Consider the following 24,675-nt stretch of genomic DNA (forward strand, 5'->3'; position numbering starts at 1 on the left):
GAAGGAGGAGGTGGATAGAGAGAGGGAAAGGAGATGATGAACAGCATAGACACAGAGAGAGAGGAAAGGAGATGGAAAGAGAGAGGAGGAGAAGGAGGATGAGATGGACAGAGTGTGGGGGTGGTGGAGATGTGTGCAAATTATATGTTGAACACATATATGGCCAAAGCTGCAGAAAAGGGCTAATAAATAAATAAAATGACAAGCATAAGTTTATGGTCTAATTATACTGATGAGCCAAAACATTTTGACCATTGCCTAACCCAAGACAGAATGCCACCTGATGCCATTATAAGCATATGACATGGTAAGGAAACAATATAAGCAGAGCAGAGGCAGATGGGGAATCATTCTACCAATGATATGGGGAGCAAATGGGGAAATCCACTGGCTTAAGAAAGTGTGACAAAGAGCAGATTATTACGGCCCTATTGTTGGAAATGAAAAATTGAAGGAGGTTAGGTGCTCATGTACAGCTGTCATTATCATCTATGGAAAATGGTTGAAGGGCAGTAGGTGACAAGATGTCAGACTCTCACACCTCTTCACAGAATTTAGAGGTTGGAGGCTTGCCAACTCTTTAAAGCAAGAGAAGTGATGATCTGTGGCAGACCTGACAACAGAATACCAAGCTGGTACATATGCAAGAGTCTTGGAGCACACAATTCAGCAAATGATGTTGAACATGAGGTTTCTCAGCAGGTAACCTCTATGTGTTCCCTTGTTGACCCAACAACATCTTCAGTTACAATCGAAGTGGGCACAGGATCTTTGAGATTGGACTAGGGATCCACAGAAACATATCATCTGGTTGGATGAATCATCTTCCTAGTTCCACCAGGAGGTTAATTCTATATGGGACATTCATTTGGGGTTACTTGCAGTAAAATTTGAAGGCACCATGACAGCTGTGGGCAATGTGAACATTATTGTGCACCACCTGCTCAATGCCGTTGCCGATGGTGATGACATCTTCCAGCAGGATTGCAAGGCCTGAATCTTGCTGCAGTAGTTTGAGGAACATGATAGTGAATTGATGTTGATATGTTGGCCACCAAAGTAACCTGATCTGAAGGTGACGGAACACATCTGAGATGCTGTCTGGTGTTAGGTTCATGCCCACAATCTGGAAGCCCGTAATTTACGGGGACTGCATGACCTTGCACATGACATCTGGTGCCCCACACCTCTGGAAACATATTAAGGGCTTGTTAAATGAATGCTACAGAGAATCGCTGCTGTATTGCTCTTGAAAGGTGGCTCAACATGCTATTTGGCAGGTGCTAAAATGTTTTAGCTTGTCTGTGCACACACACACACACACACACACACACACACACACACACACACACACACAGAAATGAAGTGAGTCCTGTCTGTAAGCTAATTTGCAATAAAATGGTGGGTCATTTTGCACTCACCGCACACTGTCTTGTGCAACCTCAGAATCACTGTTGAGATGCGCCACAACAGCAGCAGTGCTTTTGCCTGCAGGCAGGTAGAGTGTAGCATCCTCCAGGGTAATTATCAGATAGGAGCGGAATACTGGCGTGTATGGAACATCACCTCCTCTCAGGTTCAGGTTCCATGCAATTTCATCCAAGGCCGTCAGTACAAGAGCATCCGCAGAGCGTTCCTGCAGCCAGATCCTTAATCTGCCTATTTTATCTTGCCATGACTCTCCTATACAGAACAGTAAAACAGAATCTACTTGCTCCTTGTAAATATTTTGCAATAATCATGAGACAGTCATTTACACTTAACTGTGTTCCATTCCCCCCCCCCCCCCCCCCCTCTCTCTCTCTCTCTCTCTCTCTCTCTCTCTCTCTCTCTCTCTCTCTCTCTCTCACACACACACACACACACACACACACACACACACACACACACACTATATTATTATATATTCAGAAGTTTTGCTATGGAACAGAAGGAGCTGTCAAGCAAATATGAATTCAGTTTGTGTTTGAAGTTAATCTAATCTCTATCAGATTCCCTATAGCCCTGGATAAGTGGTCAAAGATTTTTATGTTTGAGTATGTCATTTATTTTTGTGTCATACACAGGATGGGTGCCCATATCTATTATCATATTTATGATGTAACTATAAGGGAATAAAATTTTATGTATCGCGAGGCTGCTGTCAGTATTCCCAACTGTTTAAAGAGCTTTTTACAACAGGTCCTTATATGATCCTTATTACACACTTCTGTGCAACAAACAACTTCTTTCTCAATGATCTTACCATGGAAAATGAAGCTTTAGGGTATTAGTGAATTGAAATAGAAAAAAGCCAACTTTTTGACATTTTCATCTCCAAAATCTGATATTATCTGCAATGTGAAAGTTGCAGATCTTTGATGTTTCAATTGTTCTGTAGCATGTAACTTCCAATACAGGTTCTCATGAATACAACTACCTAATAATTATATATAAAAACAAAGATGAGGTGACTTACCGAACAAAAGCGCTGGCAGGTCGATAGACACACAAACAAACACAAACATACACACAAAATTCAAGTTTTCGCAACAAACTGTTGCCTCATCAGGAAAGAGGGAAGGAGAGGGGAAGACAAAAGGAAGTGGGTTTTAAGGGAGAGGGTAAGGAGTCATTCCAATCCCGGGAGCGGAAAGATATGTGCGTGTGTGCGAGTGTATACCTGTCCTTTTTTCCCCCTAAGGTAAGTCTTTCCGCTCCCGGGATTGGAATGACTCCTTACCCTCTCCCTTAAAACCCACTTCCTTTCGTCTTCCCCTCTCCTTCCCTCTTTCCTGATGAGGCAACAGTTTGTTGCGAAAGCTTGAATTTTGTGTGTATGTTTGTGTTTGTTTGTGTGTCTATCGACCTGCCAGCGCTTTTGTTCGGTAAGTCACCTCATCTTTGTTTTTATATATAATTTTTCCCACGTGGAATGTTTCCTTCCATTATATCAACTACCTAATAATTTATTCAGTTATTGATTTATCTTCATCTACTACTCCTAATGGTGAAATCGTACCATGTGTACAGAACTTGATGTCTTGTGTTTTATTTAAGTTGAATGACAATTCATTGGCAGAGAACCAGTTGTTAATTTTCAATAAAATTGAGTGATCTTGATGCTTGCATATTTGGCAAAGAGAACCATTTCAGCTTGTTGGATAAATATGGCAAAACATAGAGTGGATGTTATACCAATCCCTGTGGTATACACTTAGTGATTACTCTCCATTCTGAGGAAACTGTTTCATAGAGGGTTTATTAATGTAATGCTCTGCATCCTTTTAATGATGCAGGACGAAAAACACTTACTAGCTGGATCTCTAAGAAGATTACTTTTGAGATTATCTAGGGCTTATGGTGAACCACACAATGAAATGCTTTTGACAAATCACAAAAAATACCAGTTGCCAGTATTTTGTCATTTAATTTTTTATAATCTGTTTCATGAACTGAATTGGCCTGTTCTGAGGAGAGTCTCTTTCAAATTCCATTTTGAGACTAAGTTTTAATTTTGGGATAGGTGTATTGTTCTTGTGTACTTAGTCTTTGCTATTACCTTTGAGCAGGAAGCAGACATAAGACTGGACAGTAATCTTAAGATCAATCTTTTTATTTCTCTTATAAAGGGGCCTGACAATATCATATTCCAGTCTCTGGAATATACCCCGTAATAGTGATGTATTGCATATGTGACTATTGCTCTATTTTGTTCTTCCAATCCTGTCGAAAATGTAAGAGAAAGCAGCTACAAACCAGCTCTCTTTTCACTGTCATTGATGCTTTTCCATTCAAATATAACGCGTTTATAAAATGCCTGTTCTCTCAGTCAATCTTCTTTTCCCTTACAACTATTACAACTTATTCCAAATCACATTGTTAAATGCCTTTTACAAATCTATAAAACGCATATAGAAGCCTCTTCCATTCTCAGTACACTTCTGTTGAAAATTCACAAAAGAACTGTTGCATCTCTTGTGCTCATATAGTTTCTAAAACTAAACTTCTCCTCAGTCAAATTCTTCTCCACTACCTTTCTCAGTCTTTTATTTGTGATCATCAACATAAATTTAGCTGCATGTGAAATGAGGCTAATCATCTAATAATCACTGCATTTCTTGGTTCCCTGTTTCTCTGGTATTGATAGCATTGCCACAGTCAAGTGGTCTCTGTCCATTCCCTCTTTCATTTCTTTTTGTCCCATAACCTCATCATTCTGTTATTCCTCTTTGGTTCATACATTGTAATATTTCTCTTGGTATGTACTGTTATCCCATTTTATGTTGCAACTATTGCTCTCATTCTCTCTTCCATTATGGATGGTGATCCTTTCTAATCATCATCCACATTGTTCAAGGATTCGAGTCCCAGAATTGTTTATTAGTTATCTGTGTCATACAGTTCTTTTTATAGTGCTCCCATCTCTGGAGGACTTCAGTGTGATCTTAATTTTTTTCTGAGAATTTCCAAAGTAGCACTTATAGGTCTGTTTTGATCCAAATTGTACTCTTTATTCTGTTGTACAATAAGTCATATCTTCTCTTCCTCGCTACTTCTTCAGTTGTGTCTCACTCCTCTTTTAGCCATTTTTTCCACAGCTTACTATGTTTCTCCACACAGTCCATCATTCAGCTTCCTGTACATCTGTCTTGGTTCTTAACTGTTCTTCTTTGTGAATTTCACTCTCCCCTCAATCTTGAAAGTCATTCCTTGCTCAACCCAAGACTTTTCCCTTTTATGTGTTCTGTATTTTCTGTCCAGATTTAATTATTCCTTCTCTTTAGTGAGACTATTTCCAATATACTGTCTTCTCTTATACTATAATTATCCCCTAGTCACTTCCAAAAGTACTTTTGAACCATGTATTTATCACTATTAGTTGTCTTTATTTTCAGAAGTTAGTGAGTTCACTATTGACCTCTGTCATTCCTCCTTCTAAGACCATGATTGACTGCCATGGTCCTCTCTTTCTGTTCTCCCACTATGGTATTCCAACCCTTATTACTTTTTTGCAGAATCTGCAATTATGATCCATGATTTTCTGTATTCTACTGTATGTTTTCTTTGTGAGCTGGTCATTATGATCTGAAAGTGGCATCTAAATCTGGATAATCAATATGCTTCTTTGTACTCCTAGGTTACACTTGTAACCCTCCCATTTGCACAGGTTATGCCTTCTACACACTTAACCATTTCCATTCTCATAATCACTCAGTATCAGTTACTTCCTATAATGTCCTCACAAACAGTAAATTATTTGTTCATCTGATTGCAATTCTCCAAATCTGCATCTCAGCAACTTCTATCGGGTTCCCTGCTGTTACCCACCTCCTACAACCTGTATCTTTTCCTTTCCTCTCTTGTTAAAGTGCAGACCGTGTCCTCTGTCTTGTGCACCCCATCTTTCAGTATCACCAATTGGCACACCACTGATGTGTGTCCCATACAAAGTCAGCAGCAACACAGTCAGTTTCTGGTGGTATAAAAAGGGGGGGGGGGGGGAGGCCAAGAGAGGGTAGCATAAGACAACCTTGTAAATGGTTAGCATGTTGCTATGTTTTTACTGAGAAAATATTATGATTATAAGACTCACTCATTCCACAACATAGCAGGAGATCATATAATCCCAAATGTATTTGTATCATGAATAACATCAAACCAAGTGGAGCTGTTCCAGATTTATACATTTAACACTGATAATACGAGAATGAAATTTGCTGAGAAATCCTGCATTTTTCATATTATTTGTTTCAAATTGTATAATGAAGGCTGGTGTAAGACTGTGATCTGCGCTGTTTGCTGTGAAGCAATTTTAAAGTTGTTTAGCAACTGTCTCAACAATGCCTCACAAGACTGAAATCAGACTCTTGCTTAGTATGCTGGTATGAGTCATTGGAAAACAATACAGTTTATAAAAGCATTGTCGTATACATCATTTACATTTATCAAGACTAGGACATAAGCATGCATATTACTGATATTTTTATTTTTATCGACTCCATATTCTAAATTTTCCTTTACCTTTGTGTTTTATGAATAAAATAATGGCTAAATACCTCACAGTTTATTGGCATGCTTAGTTAATTATTTAATTAATAGTGTATAAAATGATAAGCATATCATGATTAGTGAAAGACCTGTGAACTGCTGGTCAAGTACAAATATTTTGTCAGATGGATAAGGAGGCTGTCCATTTTCAGATCCCCATATTTCATCAACAAGATTATTTGTGATGACAACAAGGTCCAGACCAGCTTCATCTGAAACAAATCATGTGGTAGCACTATAGAGCAATACTTTCTTTATATAATACTATGTATTTCTGTAAAGATGTGTGCATGTTAAGTTAAATGGTAAATATGTTTGGTTGTAAATCTACTGAATTACATACCCAGATAAATATTTCATAAGTAAATTATTTATTTTTGTACTGGTAACTCATCAAATGATGGGACATGGAGGTGTGGGATGGGAATCTGAAATTAGTTGTTGTGATCATTGATAAAACATCACAAAACAGGGCTATGTTGAACAAGTAGTTTTCAAACAAATAATATGGCAGGCTATATTATTCCATGTAAGTATTTCTCTCTTATAATGTGATAAAAAGACATAAAGACAACATTTTAACTCACATTAAATAGTGCCTAATGAGGGTATGCATTTATCTTAGATATTGGAGCAACATAAAATTCAAGAAATATTTCAGTAACTAAGAACTGATAATGGTAATTGAATAATATATATTATATATCAAGTAACATTCACATAGAGACAGAAATAATTTCTGTTTACCAAGTGGCAACATAGACAAGCACAAATAGGAAGTTAGAAAGAACGCTAGATTTTTCTTACAGTTGCAAAATGAAGGAAAAGCTTGAAAAAACGTATTAATTGTACATAAAATAAGGGTATGACAGACACAGGACCCAATGCTAACTTAGGCACAGCTGGACAAGAATGCAGGTGCAATGTAATCTGCTCCGTGCATTACGCTGCAAGCAAGCAAGAAAGCAAGAAAAGGCAAGGAACTGAATGGTGTTCTCAAAATCAAACATGTGTTCTTCATTTAGGCAGTGCTCAGCCACTGCTGATTTCTATTCTGTCAGAAAAAAATGGAATACCCTCAAGAACTGTGTTCAGTGGCACAAGGATACAATATGTGCATAGTGAATGGCTGCGATGTTAGTGATTAATTTGTCATCATCACTGGCAATCAGGTGGTGGTTGGGAAGTATCTCTGTGCACCCTCTGTCTTAACTCTGTAGGCAATAACTGTGCCGGCTTCATAGATAAACAGTGTTCGCAACATTCATTCTAGAGTACAATCATGCCCCTCCACTAAATATATACTCTGGCTGAACAGTTTCATTCATTTGAATGTTGAGTGGGATCACACTGTGGGTCCATGGGAAGCTGGATGGACATATTGACAGATTGCTGCACTTGTTGGGCACACCGTACCAGTGGTGCGTCGCCCCTTTCAGCAGTAGTTTGTAGATTATTCCCACATATGTAGGCCAGGTTCTGGACGTAGTCATAGTATAGATGCACACCAAGATTAGTGCCCTGAATAAGCAGTGCTGGCCTATTGATCATCATCTAGGAAATAAATCCTAGAACATGTTGCACCTCCTGTGTTACCAGCTACCATTAGGAACTGTCTCTTGCAGCAGGAATAAGATTACATGTCCCTCTGGCCAGCCTACCACTGAAACCATGAAACCACCAAACTTGGCTACACTTTGGTGTTGTGAAAGAGTTGACTGGAGCATGTAATGGTGCCCTGTTATCTTCAGCAATGAGGGTGGGTTCTCTCTGTTTGTGAGTGATGGATGTACACATGTATGGCATAGACCTGGTGAGCTGCCTATTCCAGAGTGCATTTGACTGCAAAACACAGGGCCCATCCCAGACTTCATGGGGGGGGGGGGGGGGGGGGAGTATCGGCTGTAAATCACAGTAACATCTGGCGTTTCTGCAGAGTAAAGTAACCAATGCCAGCTACATCGCAGTCTTTATATCTGGTTTCAGTACTTACATAAACTAGAATTCCATGCAGACCATTCATTGTATGATGCTAATTTGGGATCTGCAGATACATTGACTCCAGGGTTTAAAGATGCTTTCAGCCATTCTGCAATTGATGGTGTCTGAAATGTGAAAGAGCAACATGTATAAATAAAATACTGGTAGTGAGGCCACACACAATAAGTTATACTGTAAGATAGAGAAGTGTTTACGAGTTTTAGGTTGTAAGGTAAGTAGACACCAACACCAACTGAATAAACATTATCTTGAATAACTCGTGTTAATTTCAGAATAATTTAACATCTACAAAAGCCTGTCACAATAGAGAAGCACACGTCAAGGAGATAGACAAAAGAAAGTAATCTTAAAGATATCATACACTAATTTTGTTTCATTGTACAAAGTGATAGGTCAATCACTGAGGTCATTACAGCAGCCCCCCCCCCCACCCCCCCCACCCCCCCACCCTTTTTTTTTTTTTTTTTTTTTTTTTTTTTTTTTTTTTTTTTTTTTTTTTTTTTTTTTTTAAAAAAAAATCTAGGAGCAACGAAGATGTCAGGGAAATGGTGTTTCACAGTTCTTCCAGCCACTGCTGGTAATAGTGGGAATAGTGTCCTTATCCAGTGTTGGGTTTAAGTAGAGGTCAAAGCATCATCCAGATCTTCTGTGCTGCTGGCTTGTGAGGTGGAGAGGAAATACTGTTTCTGCTCCTGGTCATTTAGACACTGTGACCAGTGGCCAAAGGCACTTCTTGTCCTTTTCTGAACAGGCTGGTTTCAGGCATTCGATGGAAACAGTCTTGTCCTTATCATTCTCTCCAGTTTGAATGTGTTGGCGTCTAGTTGTAGGACTCTGTAACATCCCATGTATGGAAATCATAAAGGGTGCCGTATATAGTTGTCCCTCAGCCTGACATGTGTCATTACCAGGAGGTCCTTGTGGACAAAGACTGATTTATCTCCATGTATTTTTGGTGCTGTTGGCTGAATTTGAGCCATTCCTCTCAGTAGATGTTGGCTGAAGTCTATCGCAGCTTCTTCACTTGGAAGATGTCTTGGTTTGTTGGAAATGAGCTCAGCCAGAAGTCATATTTGTGCTCCACATACCAGTTGTGTTGCATGTTGCACATTATAACTACCTCCAAAGTTCTAAGAAACCTTTCTACCATCCCTTTGCTTGTCGGATGGTAGCTTGTGGTTCTGATATATGAGCAGCCACATAGGTGTAGAAGCTCATGGAGTACAGTGACTCAAATTGCCTCCCATGATCTGTTGTCATATGAGCCACCCTAAATCTTGTGATACAGCCAGCCACTGACAAAAGCTCTGGCAACAGTTTCTGTTGCCATGTCTATGATGGGAATGGCTTCCAGCCAACAAGTAAATCTACCTACCACTGTCAACAAGCAATTATACTGTACAGCAATGGACTCATGAAGTCCAAATGTAGATGCATGCACTTTTGACATCTTTTGCATGACTGCACCCAGTTTTGGCAATCTTTTCTGATCCCCTGCCACATTACCTTCTTTGTCAGCAACTTGATAGTAGCTCTCACTCATGAATGCACTAAATTATAGGAAGCCTCAAATAACTGGCGTTGGAGATGTCTGGGTATAGACACAAGATGCAGGTTGTGGGATGTGTCACACCACAATGAAGTTTGTAGTTCTGGTACATAAATCTATGACACACTGAAGTTGGCCGTTTGCTGTGCAATCAGAATGTGTAAGTCACTGTCATCCTGTTGTTGCTCTATTACATTTATCCAAGGAATAGCCTTGATACTTGCACAGTAGTGCAAGAAGTCAACCACAACATCCTTACTGCTGCTGATATGACTCATGTTAGTGGTGGACTGAGAAATGTACTCGCCCTGTCAGCATTGTCTAGGTGAGCTTTGTGCTGTGACCTTTGATAAGAAAGCAGTTGAAGGAACTTGGTCCATGTGGACAGTGAAATGCTTGCCTTCCATGAAGCCTCTTAAGTGCTGTATCACAGCATAGATCAGATAGTTAAAACAACAGCTGATTCCTCAAACTGGGGGGAGGGGGGGGGGGGGGGCTATCAAGTACGCGGTCCCACAGGGTTCGGTCTTAGGTCCTTTACTGTTCTTCATATACATTAATGACTTACCATCCCACATTGATGAAGATGCAAAGTTAGTTCTTTTTGCTGATGATACAAGTATAGTAATAACATCCAAAAACCAAGAACTAAGTGATGTAATTGTAAATGATGTTTTTCACAAAATTATTAAGTGGTTTTCAGCAAACGGACTCTCTTTAAATTTTGATAAAACACAGTATATACAGTTCCGTACAGTAAATGGCACAACTCCAGTAATAAATATAGACTTTGAACAGAAGTCTGTAGCTAAGGTAGAATTTTCAACATTTTTAGGTGTGTCCACTGATGAGAGGTTAAACTGGAAGCAACACATTGATGATCTGCTGAAACATCTGAGTTCATCTACGTATGCTATTAGGGTTATTGCAAATTTTGGTGATAAGAATCTCAGTAAATGAGCTTACTATGCCTACTTTCATTCACTGCTTTCGTATGGCATCATATTCTGGGGTAATTCATCATCATCATCATCATCATCATCATCATCTTGGACAGTTTCCAGCCACTGGCTGGGTCTGTCGGGAACACAAGCCTCTCCATCGTGTTCTGTCTTTCCACCATTCCCTCTCTTCCACCTTCGTCCAGTTCTCTCCTCTTCTCGTCACACATTCCTTCACTCCCTTCACCCATCTATCTCTTGGTCTTCCTCTGGGCCTCTTCCCCTCCAGTTGCAGATCAAACATCCTCTTTGGAATTCTTCCCTCATCCATTTTCTTCATGTGTCCATACCACTGCAGTCTTGATTTTTCTATCCTGTCCTGTACTGGTTCCTCCTTTAGTCTTTCCCTCACATACACATTTCGCAATCTATCTTGTCTTGTTACACCCAACCTGCTCCTCTGGAACTTCATTTCACTAGCCTGTATTCTACTTTTGTCGCTTTTGTGCATTACCCATGTCTCACTTCCGTATGCCAATATGGGGACAAAGTAGGTTCGGTATATAATTCCCTTGGATTTCTGTGGCACCTCCTTGCTCCAAATAAGCCCCCTAATGCATTTGTAGAACTGCCCTGCTTTTCTGCACCTTTCATTTATTTCCAATGCGTTTCCCCCCTTACTTTCAATCACGCTTCCCAGGTACTTGAAGTTCTCTACCACTTGTAGTTTTTCCCCTCCACAAGTTATATCCACATTTGGCCAATTCGTCTTCCTTGTTGTGACAATTATTTCACTTTTCTTTGCAGAGAAATGCATTCCATATTGTGCTGCCGTTGCCTCCCATGCATCTAACTGCTCTTGCACCTCCTTCTCGCAATTTCCCCATAACATCAGGTCATCGGCAAAAAGCACTGCTTTCATTTTATGATCTCCAATTGCATCTGACACTTGCTGTAGGATTTCATCCATAACAATAATAAACAATAAAGACGAAAGTGCACTTCCCTGTCGCAGCCCATTTTCCAGCTTGAACCATGCAGTACGTTCCCTCCCCACTTTCACACAACTCTCATTTCCCTCATACATTTTTCTGACTTTTCGTGTTATCTCTTCATCTATCCCTTTTGCGTTCAGCACATCCCAGAGCTTGTCCCTACAGATACTGTCATACGCCTTCTCAATATCTAAAAAGGCCATGATTAAGTCCTTCCCGTACTCATAGTGCCTTTCCTGCAGTTGCCTTACCGCAAATATGAGGTCCGTTGTTGATCTTCCCGGTCTGAAACCGTACTGCTCCTCTTGCAGTCTACTTTCAATACTGCTTCTTATTCTCTTCTCCAGGATCTTTTCATAGATTTTTCCACAGTGGCATAGCAGGGTGATTCCTCTGTAGTTCTCACATCTCCTTTTATCCCCTTTCTTGAAGATCGGGACTATAATTCCTTTCTTCCAATCCTCAGGAATTCTGTTCTCCTTCCACACCACCCTCAGCACTCTGTATAGCCACTGGGTTCCTACTTCTCCTGCTGCTCGTATCATATCCACTGTTACTTCGTCCCAACCTGGTGCCTTGCCCCCTTTCATCGTTGAGTAGAATTGCTCAAAAACGTGTAATCAGAATAATTGCTGGAGCCCACCCACGGTCATCCTGCAGACATCTATTTAAGGATCTAGGGATCCTCACAGTAACCTCACAGTATATATATTCACTTATGAAATTTGTTGTTAATAATCCAACCCAGTTCAAAAGTAATAGCAATGTGCATAGCTATAACACCAGGAGAAAGGATGATCTTCACTATGCAGGGTTAAATCTGACTTTGGCACAGAAAGGGGTAAATTATGCTGCCACAAAAGTCTTTGGTCACCTACCAAACAGCATCAAAAGCCTGACAGATAGCCAACTAACATTTAAAAATAAATTACAAGAATTTCTAGATGACAACTCCTTTTACTCATTGGTTGAATCTTTAGATATAAATTAAGGGGGAAAAAAAGAACAACAACTTAAACATTAGTGTCATGCAATATTTTTTATAATGTAATATCTTGTACAGACAACTTTTATTAACCTGACACATTCCACATCATTATGAAGTGTCATATTCATGATCTATGGAACAAGTATTAATCTAATCTAATCTACAGTTCTCTAGCTATTGTACTTCACTTTTGTTGCACTGGCGTAGGCATCTGCAAAAAAATGCCAGGCTGTGCGAGGCTTTATTCACCAATTGCTGTAATGCTGCTCTTAAGGCTATCTGACTGGTATATACCAATACTACCAGTAATGAGTCACGACGGAAAAGCATGAGCAGCATGGCATGAGCTGCATATTCCTTCATTTTATGGAAGGCTACCAACTGCTCTTAAGTCCACTTCACTATCTATCCACCTGAAGTATGTTTGCCTTTTAAAATGTCACTGAGTGGTGCTTGTAGTTCCACAGCTGTAGGCACATGCTTTTTACAGTAATTAAGCATCCCTAAGGAACACCTTAGATCTTTGTAGGTTTTCAGCACTGGAATTTTATGTATGTTTCACACTTCCTCTGGCATATGAGTTACAACCACTGCAGACACATTAAAACTGCGAAAGTTCAGATTGTCTCTACCCAAGATGCATTTGTCCTCATACATAACTATACCATACTATTGAAAGTATTAGAAAAGCTGCCTGAGATGAGTCTTGTGTTGTTTCTGGTGAATCAGAGAACACCAAATTATCATCCATGCCACACAACAAAAAATCCAAGCACTGAAGGACTTGGTGTATGAATCATTGCCAGGTGTGCACCATGTTCTGCAAACCATAAGGCTTGTAGTGATATGTCAACAGGCACAATGGGATAGTGACAGCTGTCTTTCAATGTCTTCTGGAGCTACCGGTATTTTTGCATAGGTTTTCTCACAATCAGTGACACTAAATACCTGTGGGTTCACAGTTGCATTGTTGAAGTCCATCACATGTGGAATGGGATATCTATCAGGCACTGTCATTGCATTTAGAGCACTGTAGTCACCACATAAACACCATATATTGTTTCTCTTCAAAACCGTATGGAGCAGTGAGACTCATCAGTGGGGCCCATTATACCTGCCTTTATTTGCCTGCTTATGTCCTCCTGTGGCTACAAAAATTTCTTTGGAGTTAGATGGTGAGGCTTAGCAGCAACTGCTGATATGGATGATGTCCAAATATAATTTATTATATCGTGTTTGCATGTTCGCGCTGCCTTCTCTGTAGATGTGGTCTCCAGAAATTCCTATACAGTGTAGTCAAAAGGAAGCTTAAAGTGCATTTAATCTACCTCCACTAATGACAGATGGTACATCAGGTACTATGAAGGTCCACTAAATTTTCCTGTTCATAATGAGGTCCAATTCTAGATACTTCCTACCACAAGTTTGAATGTGCAGATCATTAGCAGCTGCCAGTAACTGTGTAAATCTGTGCAGTGAGCTATGTATGCTGTGTAGGTAGGAAGATGAATAGCTGAGCAAGGATTTTTAGGTTATCTGACCACGTTGTGAGTGACATTTGTTTTGATTTGTGTTTTGTCACAGTCTGAAGCATTTAAAGTCTTGGTTTTCAAAAGAAATTAGCTATGTAATTTAGTGCCTGTGAATTCAGGTTTTCAAAAATGTCTTCAGACGAATGTTTCACCGAAACCACTACTCCATGGTAGACAAGTCGAGAAGCAAAGATGATTACAGTACATGGAAGTTTGGAATTAAACTCATTCTAATGCACAAAAAATTATGGTATATTGACATAGATGCAAACACTGTTACAAACACAAGGAAGCATATAGATGCTTGGACACTTATCCTTTTGCATATGTTCAAATTCTATATGTATAAGTGGAAAACACAACAAATACAAAGGAAGTGTGGGAGACTCTGGAAAACTTGCTTGCTGGTAAGAATAAAGCTTGGTGGATGAATCTCTAGGATGCTCTGTTGGATACTACATTATCCAAATTTGAAGCAAATGTTCAAAGTTATGTTGCTCATATTCTGGATGTAGCCAACAAACTGCAGAGCATGGCAAACCATTTGATGATGGACTAATTGCAGTCATTACTCTCAGAAGTTCACCAAAAGTTTGTGTGCCTTACCAGATGGGTTAGAATCCAGTACAATGGACGAAAATTTCACCTCAGAAAACATCAAAGCAAAGTTGCTAAATGGAAGTGTGGAAGAATACCTGAAGTTAGAAAAAGATAGCAGTGTTAGTGCCTTGTTCACAAAGCATTGTATGAAATCATGTCTGGATTTCTGCAAAGACAAACAAGAAAAACATAAGATAAAATGTTTCAGCTGTTGCTAGTATGATCACATCAAGTCTGACTGTCCCCAGAAGCAAGAATCACCAAAGAAGGATTCCAAGGGAGCAGACACATCATTGCTTTGTACACTTGGTATGTCAGATTTCAACCAGAATGAGTGCATCTTTGATTCTGGGGTCCCATGATACATGACTTCAACAATGGAAGGGCTTCACAATTTTGTATCTGAACACTCCAAACAAAAAAATTTCCAATACGCTGATAATGTTGAATTAGTAAATTAAGGGAAAGGAGATGTTATTGTCAATTCACCAGACATATCTTCTATCGGAAAGTACCTTCTCTCCATCTGCAAAATTCTTCTACTATGCAATTCCAAATTCCTGGAACCCATAACACACAATGAAACTCTTGCCCCACACGAACTAGAGCAACATGCACAATACCACCCAAAAAAGCTCTCCACCCTGCTCACTTCCTGTTCCACCTTGGAGTACCACTGTCCACCACCTCTACAACAACCCCCAAACCTCTCCCACGTCCTCTCATCACTGACAAACCCCTGTCTCGCAGGCCTACTCCACTTACCTCACCCTCTAAAACTCCCTTCCACCACTACACACAATCCAGAACCTAAAAAGTCTTGCAACACAGTCATTAACCTTTTCTCCAGAAGCCTTAGTCCCACAGAAATATCAATCCTTTCCAAAGACCTCACCTTTCGGCCCACTCCCAAATTCAATCATGCAGGACTTGTTAAAGACAGACCTCTCCTTCTCCCAGTCCCTACAGTGGTAACACTTTTTCACCACCAACAACCCTACCAATCAGACTCAACCCAAGACCAATGTCGAACCCTGCCTAACTCAGTTCACTCCTCCATTCAACCACAATCCACCCCCACTGCCTCCAAATCACCTCCTGTTAACTTTCCAGAACTTCTTAACCTTGAACTTTGCCTCACCATCATTCCCCAAATCCCTCAACATGCAAAATAACCTTACATCCACAGAAAGAATCGCAGCACACCATCTAAAAACTGATCCCAACCTTATAACCCTATCTGCAGACAAAGGCTCCACCACTGCTGTTTTGAACCACAAGGATTACCTGGCAGAAGGACTCCACCAGCTATCAGATACTTCCACCAACAAATCCTGCCACAGTGACTCCATTCCAGAAATCCAGCAGGATCTCCAGTCACTATTCAAATCCTTAGGTCTGTCCCAAACCTCTTCCTAGAGTCCACCTCTCTGCTCACCCCTACCACTCCCTGCACTCCTGCCTTCTACATGCTTTCTAAAGTCCATAAACCCTACCACCCAGGATGCCTCATTGTGGCCAGTTACTGTGCCCCCACTGAGAGAATCTCTGCTCTTGTATGCCAACACCTTCAACCTGTTTCCTGGAACCTATCCTCCTATATAAAAGGTACCAACCATTTCCTCCACTGACTCTCCACAGTCCCTAATGCCCACGGACTTACTGCTACTGAACACTACCTTTCCCAATGCCTGAGAGGTTCCAAACCAACAACCTCCGTCCTAGTCGGCACGACCAACTATGTCCTCACCCACAATTACTTCTCCTTTGAAGGCATTACCTACAAACAAATCTGGGGTACAGTTATGGGCACCCACATGACACCTATTCATGTGTCATCTAGAGTAATCCTTCCTAAACAACCAGAATCCTAAGACCCTCACCTGGTTCAGATTCATTGATGATATCTTTATTATCTGGATCAAGGGTGAGGATACCCTGTCCACGTCCCTCCAGAACCTCAACAACTTCTCCCCAATTTGCTTCACCTGGTCTACTCAACCCCTAGTTGTTGACCACCACCTCAAAGATGGTTGCATCAGTACCTCCATCCACATCAAACATACCAACTGCCAGCAATACCTCCACTTTGACAGCTGCCTCCTGTTCCATACCAAGAAGTCCCTTCCATACAGCCTAGCCACCCATGGTCATCGTATCTACCTCTTGAAATATACCAAGGGTCTCACTGAAGCCTTCACAGACTGTAATTATCCTCCCAACCTTGTACAAAAACAAATCTCCCATGCCTTATCTTTCCAGTCTCCTGCCATCTTCCAAAGTCCCACCATCCAGCCACAGAGGAGCATTCCCCTCATAACTCAGTAACATCCAGGATTGGAGCAACTGAATTACATTCTCGGCCATGGTTTCAACTACCTCTCATTGTGCCCTAAAATGGGAAATGTCCTGCCCACTATCCTTCCAATCCCTCCCACAGTAGTATTCCGCTGTCCACCAAACCTACACAATATAATCATCCATCCCTACAAAACCCTTGCTCCCAACCCGTTACCTCATGGCTCACACCCCTGTAATAGACATAGATGCAAGACCTGCCCCATACATCCTTCTGCCACCACCTAGTCCAGTCCGGTCACAATCACCTGTCCAATCAGATGCAGGGCTACCTGTGAAACCAGTCATGTGATCCACAAGCTAAGCTGCAACCACTGTGCTGCATTCTATGTGGGCATGAAAACCAACAAGCTCTCAGTCTGCATGAATGGCCACTGAGAAACTGTGGGCAAGAAACAAGTGGACCACAGTGTTGCTGAGCACGCTGCCAAACATGACATCCTTCATTTCAATGACTGCTTCACAGCCTGTGTCATATGGATCCTTCCCACCAACACCAGCTTTTCCAAACTGCACAGTTGGGAACTTTCCCTTCAATATATGCTACATTCCCATAACTCTCCTGTCCTCAACCTTCATTAGTCATTGTCCTCACTCATCCAGCCCCTTCCCAGTTTCCATTCCAGCACTACACAGCCCTCATTCCACCATCGCACACAGTCTTTTTACTTCTCCCCTTTTCTGCTACCCCCCTCTCCACCTCTCCCCTGCCCTCTGTCTAACCTGCAGCACTTCACTGTCCACCACTCCTATCCTACTATCCCTCCCCCTCCCTGCCCCAGCCTCCTCCTTACCCCAACCCAGTCGCCACTCCCATCATATGCCATGCACAGGTGCTGCTGCTCGCAGTGTGGCTTCAGTTGTGTGAGTTGCATTTGCATGCTGTGTGTGTGTGTGTGTGTGTGTGTGTGTGTGTGTGTGTCTGTTGTCTGCCATCTATTTTTGACGAAGGCCTTAATGGTCAAAAACTTTATTTATGAAAGTCTTTTTGCTGTGTCTATCTGCAACCTCAGCACCTCTGCTATGTGGTGAGTAGCAGCAACTTTCCTTTTCATTACATTGTTAGCTTCTATCAGGAACATTATTCTTGTCCCTGGCTTAGCCACCAATTTGTTGTCAGTTTCTGCTTTGCTTGAGAAAGGCACAAATGTTGTTTTTTACAAAGATGGATATAAGATGCTCAAAAGTGGAGAGACATTTGTTCTGGGTCATAGTCAAATGGAATTTATCAACTAAAAAATTTTGAACCTGTGTTGTCAGATGAGCATGCTCTAACTGTTAAACAAAATTAATAATGTGGAAGAGTTATGGCACCATAGACTTGACCATGTTAGAGTTGACACTGTACTTAAGTTACGTTTACAGAGTGGTGGCATCAAGTTGGAGTGTTGCAAAACTGAACACATTACCAAGTGTAAACTGTGTGTGCTTGGTAATATTTCAAAATTTACATTTTCTAAGACTGGAAGACAACATGGAACTGGGATGCTTGTTCTTGTGAATATGGATTTATGTGGCCTCATGGAAAAAATGTCGCATGGTATGGCGAAGATCTTGTACGTAGTAGTGGATGATTGTTCCAGGAGGATATTCTGTTATATTCTTGAGAGTAATGATCAAACATCGGAATTTTTCTCTGCATCTAAAACTTAGGAAGGAAATAGAGTGGGTGCAAAGATCAAATTAGTTAGATCAGACACTGGCAGTGAATTTGTAATCTCTAAGTTTGATTCATTTCTCAGAAAGAATGGAATGTAGCATCAGACTGGTGTGCCCTATAGTCCAGAACAGAATGGTGTATTGGAGAGGACTAACAGAACAATTTGTGAGATGACATGGTGCATGTTATTTGAATTGGGTCTACCTAAGCAATGTCGGGCAGAAGTATGAATTACAGCTGTGTTTGTCACAGAGCAATCAATGGTAAGACTCCATAGAAGTTAGGGAAGGGAATAGTGTCTTTTTTGAACCATTTAAAGGTGTTTGGTTGATGGGCCCTTCTCCTTATAGCAGATCAAAATAGAAGAGACTGGGATGCCGAAGCTAAAGAACTTGTTTTCATATGTTATGATGAAACAATGAGAGGCTACAGACTAAATGATCCATAAAACCCCACGAAAATTGTGAAAGACAGAAATGTCATTTTTGTGGTGAATGAGTTCATGACTAACAGCACCAGGACACTCGTTGTAAATAATGAAGATTACTGCATGTTATGGCTGAATGAATGGTATACTGAATGAGGATAGACAGAGGAAATAGTGGACATCAGCAATGCTGGGACTGACAAAGCCGATACTGATCAAAACCCACACTATATCCCAGATACTCAGTCAGTGGTAGACATAGTAGAGATTGAGATGCAGCCAATGGACCCTGATGCTCCAGAAGGGACCATCCAGTCAGAAGGTACCAAAACCCAAGGAGTACCCAGATTATGTCACCTATTTGGCAAGAGTTTTTTTCTGTTTGGGAGAAGATCCTGTTAACTTGGAGGACACAATGTTGACAAGTGACAGAGAAGACTGGATAAAGGTCATGAAAGAGGAAATAAAGGGTTTCCAGAACAATGGTGTTTGGTAACTTGTGGGCCCACCAAAGAGTAAAAATATTGTAGGTAATAAATGGGTATTTAAGTCGAAAAGGAATGCAGGTAGTACAGCACTCTACCAAGCTAGACTTATTGCTAAAAGATTTACACAGAAGTTTGTTAAGAGATTATTGTGAAACCTTTTCATATGTTGTGAGATATAGTACTCTTGGAATTTTCATTAGTTTAGCTGTAAATGTTGATCTTAAGATTTATCATTTTGATATTAAGACTGCTTTTCTGTATGTGGACTTGGAAGAAACTATTTTCATGAACAACCAAATGGTTTTACTTCAAAAGGACATTTACAGTTTAAAATTCAGCTAAGACAGTGGACTGAAAAGGCAAAAGTGTGGTTTTAGATCTAGATTATGCTGCAAATAATGATGAAGAGTTTTTGTTTATTAAAAGGTCAGGCAAAAATCTTGCAATTGTTGCTTCATATGTGGACGATTTTTATGTAATGTGTAATAACAATGTGATGAAAGACAAACTGTATTGGGTATTATCTGAGCTTTTTGAAGTTAAAGATCTAGGAGAAGCAAAGCCCTTTATAGGTATGTGTATAACAGGTCATTATCTCAAGGGTACTATGAATTGTGGCACTGTGTTTTACAAAGGAGATTTTGAAGATCTGCATATAACTGTTTATGTTGACTCAGATTTTGTAGATGATTTAACTACAGGGTTGTCACAGAATGCAAGTGCTTTTCTGTTGGGGAGAGAGCAAGAAACGGAAGCAATTTGCAACTTCACTTACTGAAGGTGAATGTGCAGCTTTAAATTCTGCAACCAAAGAGGCAGTATATTTAAGATGGCTGACAGGAGAATTGTTAAATAATATGCATCAAAATACTGTAATAATTTTTCATGACAACCAGAGTTCTATTAGACTGACACAAAATCCTGTGTTGCATTTTAAATTGAAATACAGTTGTGCTAAAGAGAATTTTATTATACAATGTGTAAAAAGGAATGAGACTGTTGTTAGGTACTTGCCGTCAAAGGAAATGCTTGCTGCTGTGTTAACTGAACCACTTGCTAGAGAGCAATACATGTATTTTGCTCACAAGCTGAAACTGTTGCCACCTTAAGTAGCACTGTTATATTGGTAATCTGGCTCCTTGTTTCTTCTTTGTCCTTGCTGTCTATGAGGTGTGAACTATCTTTGAGTAGCAGTTCCTGTTTGTGTGTGTATCATGTATTATGTTCTCTGTGGATATAAGTATTATGAACAATGTAATCATTATTTATCTTTATCACTACAAAATTCACTCTGCTATCACATCTTGTGTGGTACAACTGACGGCAATCTGCTGGGATGAGCAGAAATTTATGTTTACTGAAAACACGACATGATAGCCATGGGTGGAGGATAGGAGGGAGAGCGACTAATTCGATGTTTGTGGGCATGAGATGCATTTGGGTGACTGCAGAGTGCAACATATTTTTGAGCCTTGCTACCACATCTTTGATGATACCACCACCAGTTACTGCTAACAACACAATCCTTGTCATCCTGCTCTTGAATACAAGTTTTGGTTCACCATTTGTTACGTAGTATGGCCTCTGAGTGTTGTTTGTGTTAAAGCGCTGCTATTTGGGCACCACTTCATCAGTTGTTGCCATGGGCATGCTGGAAGTTATGCATGGTTTGGGTCCACTATGTGGCCTTGCCCAAAGCATGCACTGTCCAGGGCTATCTGTCATGTTGTTGTTTGCTATCTGTCATGTTGTTGTTTGCCTCCATGCTGAAAACATTCTATTGCAAGTTGTTTGATATGGTATCCACTTTACCCACCAGAACACTGAGAGGCATCTCTGTTTTAACTGCTAAAATGGTCCGAATGTTAGGTGGATGTTTGTTTGAGCCAAAACATGCACCAGTGACATAAGTTTCTTTAATAACTGTTTGAGAGACTTGATTTAAATGGCTCTAAGCACTATGAGATTTTACATCTGAGGTCATCAGCCCCTAGAACTTGGAACTACTTAAACCTAACTAACCTAAGGACATCACACACATCCATGCCCAAGGCAGGATTTGAACCTGCAACCGTAGCGGTCGTGTGGTTCCAGAATGAAGCGCCTAGAACCGCTTGACCACACTGGCCGGCTGGTAGATGTGCCTCCTAATTATTTATCTCTGAGTAATTTCTCCAGTCAGGAATGTTTTAATGAAATAGTTTCTTAATTCAATGTAACACTGAGTTTGCAATACGTTTGCTTGAACTATCTGCACTTCAGTTAAGTGCGCCAAGAAAACAATCAGTGTTACTCCTGATGCCATGCTGTTCAAAAATGCTCTCTGCTTGCCTGAATCATAATTCTGATCTTGTTGTCCAGAATGACTGCAATTTTAAGTGGCTCAGAATCCTACCTTATATTGAGATTGGGAGGAGCCTGAAGTGCTAATTGGTTGATGAACTTGCCTCAGAGTGCTGTATGGTAGGCATGCTCCTCTGTGTTTCTTCTTGCTTGAAGTCATCATCAGCATTGAGGTTAGCAACTGGAGCCCACCAACTCTCAGCACTGTGTTGTGTACGAGACAAGTGAAGCAATGCATTGTCCCGGAGACTCCCTCTGAAATGTTTGTTGGCAGACTTGGATAATTTTTAGGCCCTGCTACAAATATCCTGTCAGTTAAATTAGGGTCACCATCCTCACTTTGACTCAAGAGACAGGGTTAAACATTCACTTCCTCTATACAACTACTCAATTGACTGTAGCCATCTGACTACTCTCAAAAGACTCCTAAATCTGACCACTGGACTGGACAACAAACATGTTCCAAACCATTTTGAAAGCTTTATTACTCTCTAACAACTTACAATAAATTTCTCTTAGAAGAGGAGCAATTTCTTTCGCATTATCTATTCAGAACTGCACAGGTACACCATTGCATCCACTTTTAATCCTTCTGTGCAGTCAGTTTGTTTGTTTTTCGTGATCACAATCACTTATCACTTAACATGTAGTTTCAGAGTTTGTGCCGAGTTCAAAGGAGGAAGCATAGGTCCACAGCAAGAATATTTTCAGGAAAACAAGAACAAAATACTTTCAGCCTTCTCTTTGTTGGCTTTTTGAGTTGGTTGTGTAACAAATTATCATTGCTCATAGTGGCACAAACATTTGTATGTCTTCAATGGGCCAAACAACACAGAAAGTGGACAACAGTTGACTGGAGGCATGTAGTGCCCTCCAGTGAGTGCAAGGTTGTTGTAAAAGGATGCAAGGAGTCAAATACACCAAAGGGCCCCACAGAATTTTAGCCAACAGTGTGAGAGGGCATAGGTCGGTCCAGGAGTGGTCATGTTATGTTTTGCGGAGGCTTTTTGGCCCACTAATTCTGGTTACTGTGAATGTGCACCAGGAGATTTACTTCAACATTTTCAATGCCAAAGTGCTGCCCTTTCTTCTACATCTTCAGGATGAGCATTCTGGGGAACTCCCTTCTTCCAATATGACAATACAAGGAGCTGCGAACATACGTACCTGGTCTGATGAACACTCAGGATCCTTACATCACCTTGACAGTCCACTAAATCACCTGATCTTGATCTAAGAAAATGTCTGGGACTTTCTAGAATAGCAATCAATGTTGTTGTTGTGTTGTGGTCTTCAGTTTGAAGACTGGTTTGACACAGCTCTCCATGCTACTCTATCCTGTGCGAGCCCCTTCATCTCCAAATAACTACTGCAACCTACATCTTTCTGAATCTGCTTAGTACATTCATTTCTTTGTCTCCGTCTATAATTTTTATCCCCTCACATTTCTCTCAAATATTAAATTGAAGATTCCTTGATGCCTCATAAAGTATCCTGTCAACCAATCCCTTGTTTTAGTCAAGTTGTGCTATAAATTTTTTGTCTTCCAAATTCTAATAAGTACTTCCTCATTAGTTACATGATCAATACATCGAATCTTCAGTGATCTTCTGTAGCACCACATTTCAAAAGCTTCTGTTCCCTTTTTATCTCAACTTTTTATTGTACATGTTTTACTTCCATAAATGGCTATGGTCCAAATTTTGCTTCTTCAGAAATGCTTTTTTTGCCATTGCCAGTCTACATTTTATATCTTCTCTACTTTGGCTATCATCAGTTATTTTGCTGCGCTAATAGCAAAACTCACCTACTACTTGAAGTGTCTCATATCCTAATCTGATTCCCTTAGCATCACCTGATGTAATTTGACTGCATTGCATTATCCTTGTTTTGCTTTTTTTTATGTTCATCTTACATCCTCCTTCCAATGCACTGTCCATTTCATTCAACTGCACTTCCAAGTCGTTTTCCATCTCTGACAGAATTACAATGTCACTGACAAACCTCAAAGTTTTTATTTCTTCTCCCTGAACTTTAATTCCTACTATTGCTTCTTCAAAGTACATATTGAATAATATTGTGGGTAGGTTACAACCCTGTCTTACTCCATTTTCAACCTCTGCCTCCCTTTCACATCCCTCGACTCTTATAACTGACGACTGCTTTCTGTATATGCTGTAAATAGCCTTTTGCTCCCCTGCTACCTTCAGAGTTTCAAAGAGTGTATTCCAACCAACATCATCAAAAGCTTTTTCTAAGTCTACAAATGCTATAAATGCAAGTTTGCTTTTCCTAAATTTATCGTCTAAGATGAGACATAGGGTCAGTATTGCCACTCATTTTCCTGTATTTCTCTGGAATCAAAACAGATCTTCCCTGAGGTTGGCTTCCACCACTTTTTCCATTCTTCTCCAAAGAATCCAATTGTTTTTTGTACTCACGGCTTATTAAACTGATAGTTCAGTAATTTTCACACCTGCCCGCAACTGGTGGATGTTGCTTTTGAAACCACAATTTCCAGTGTTTCTTGGCTGTTTAGTGACAGTCGTGATGACAGATCAACCCTGGGATTGGGAGTGAATATTGTAAGCTCCCTTACCATTAATTCTACAATTATAGTTTGTTCCGATGAGTAGTGACCTCACATCCATAGATTGCATTATGGTCAACAATAATCATGGTACCTCAGCAAATATGAATCCAGTTAGATTTCTAATTTTAAAATAGTTGTATTATCAATGAAAGGAAATCTTGAAATAAGGA

The 24,675-nt window shown here is 40.3% G+C and overlaps 1 protein-coding gene across 1 annotated transcript in view; it reads right to left on the reverse strand.

The window, feature by feature from the left end:
* Positions 1 to 24,675, reverse strand: part of LOC124777135 (xaa-Pro aminopeptidase ApepP-like) — a 126,569-nt gene that overhangs the window by 62,216 nt on the left and 39,678 nt on the right. Inside the window, exons 3-5 of the mRNA XM_047252428.1 lie at positions 8,024 to 8,135; positions 6,120 to 6,242; positions 1,422 to 1,683 (exon numbers count right to left, since the gene is read on the reverse strand). Coding sequence (XP_047108384.1) covers positions 1,422 to 1,683; positions 6,120 to 6,242; positions 8,024 to 8,135 — 497 coding nt within the window. The remainder of the gene's footprint in view (positions 1 to 1,421; positions 1,684 to 6,119; positions 6,243 to 8,023; positions 8,136 to 24,675) is intronic.

The sequence above is a fragment of the Schistocerca piceifrons genome, chromosome 2 (genome assembly GCF_021461385.2).
Source record: "Schistocerca piceifrons isolate TAMUIC-IGC-003096 chromosome 2, iqSchPice1.1, whole genome shotgun sequence".
Lineage (NCBI taxonomy): Eukaryota > Metazoa > Arthropoda > Insecta > Orthoptera > Acrididae > Schistocerca > Schistocerca piceifrons.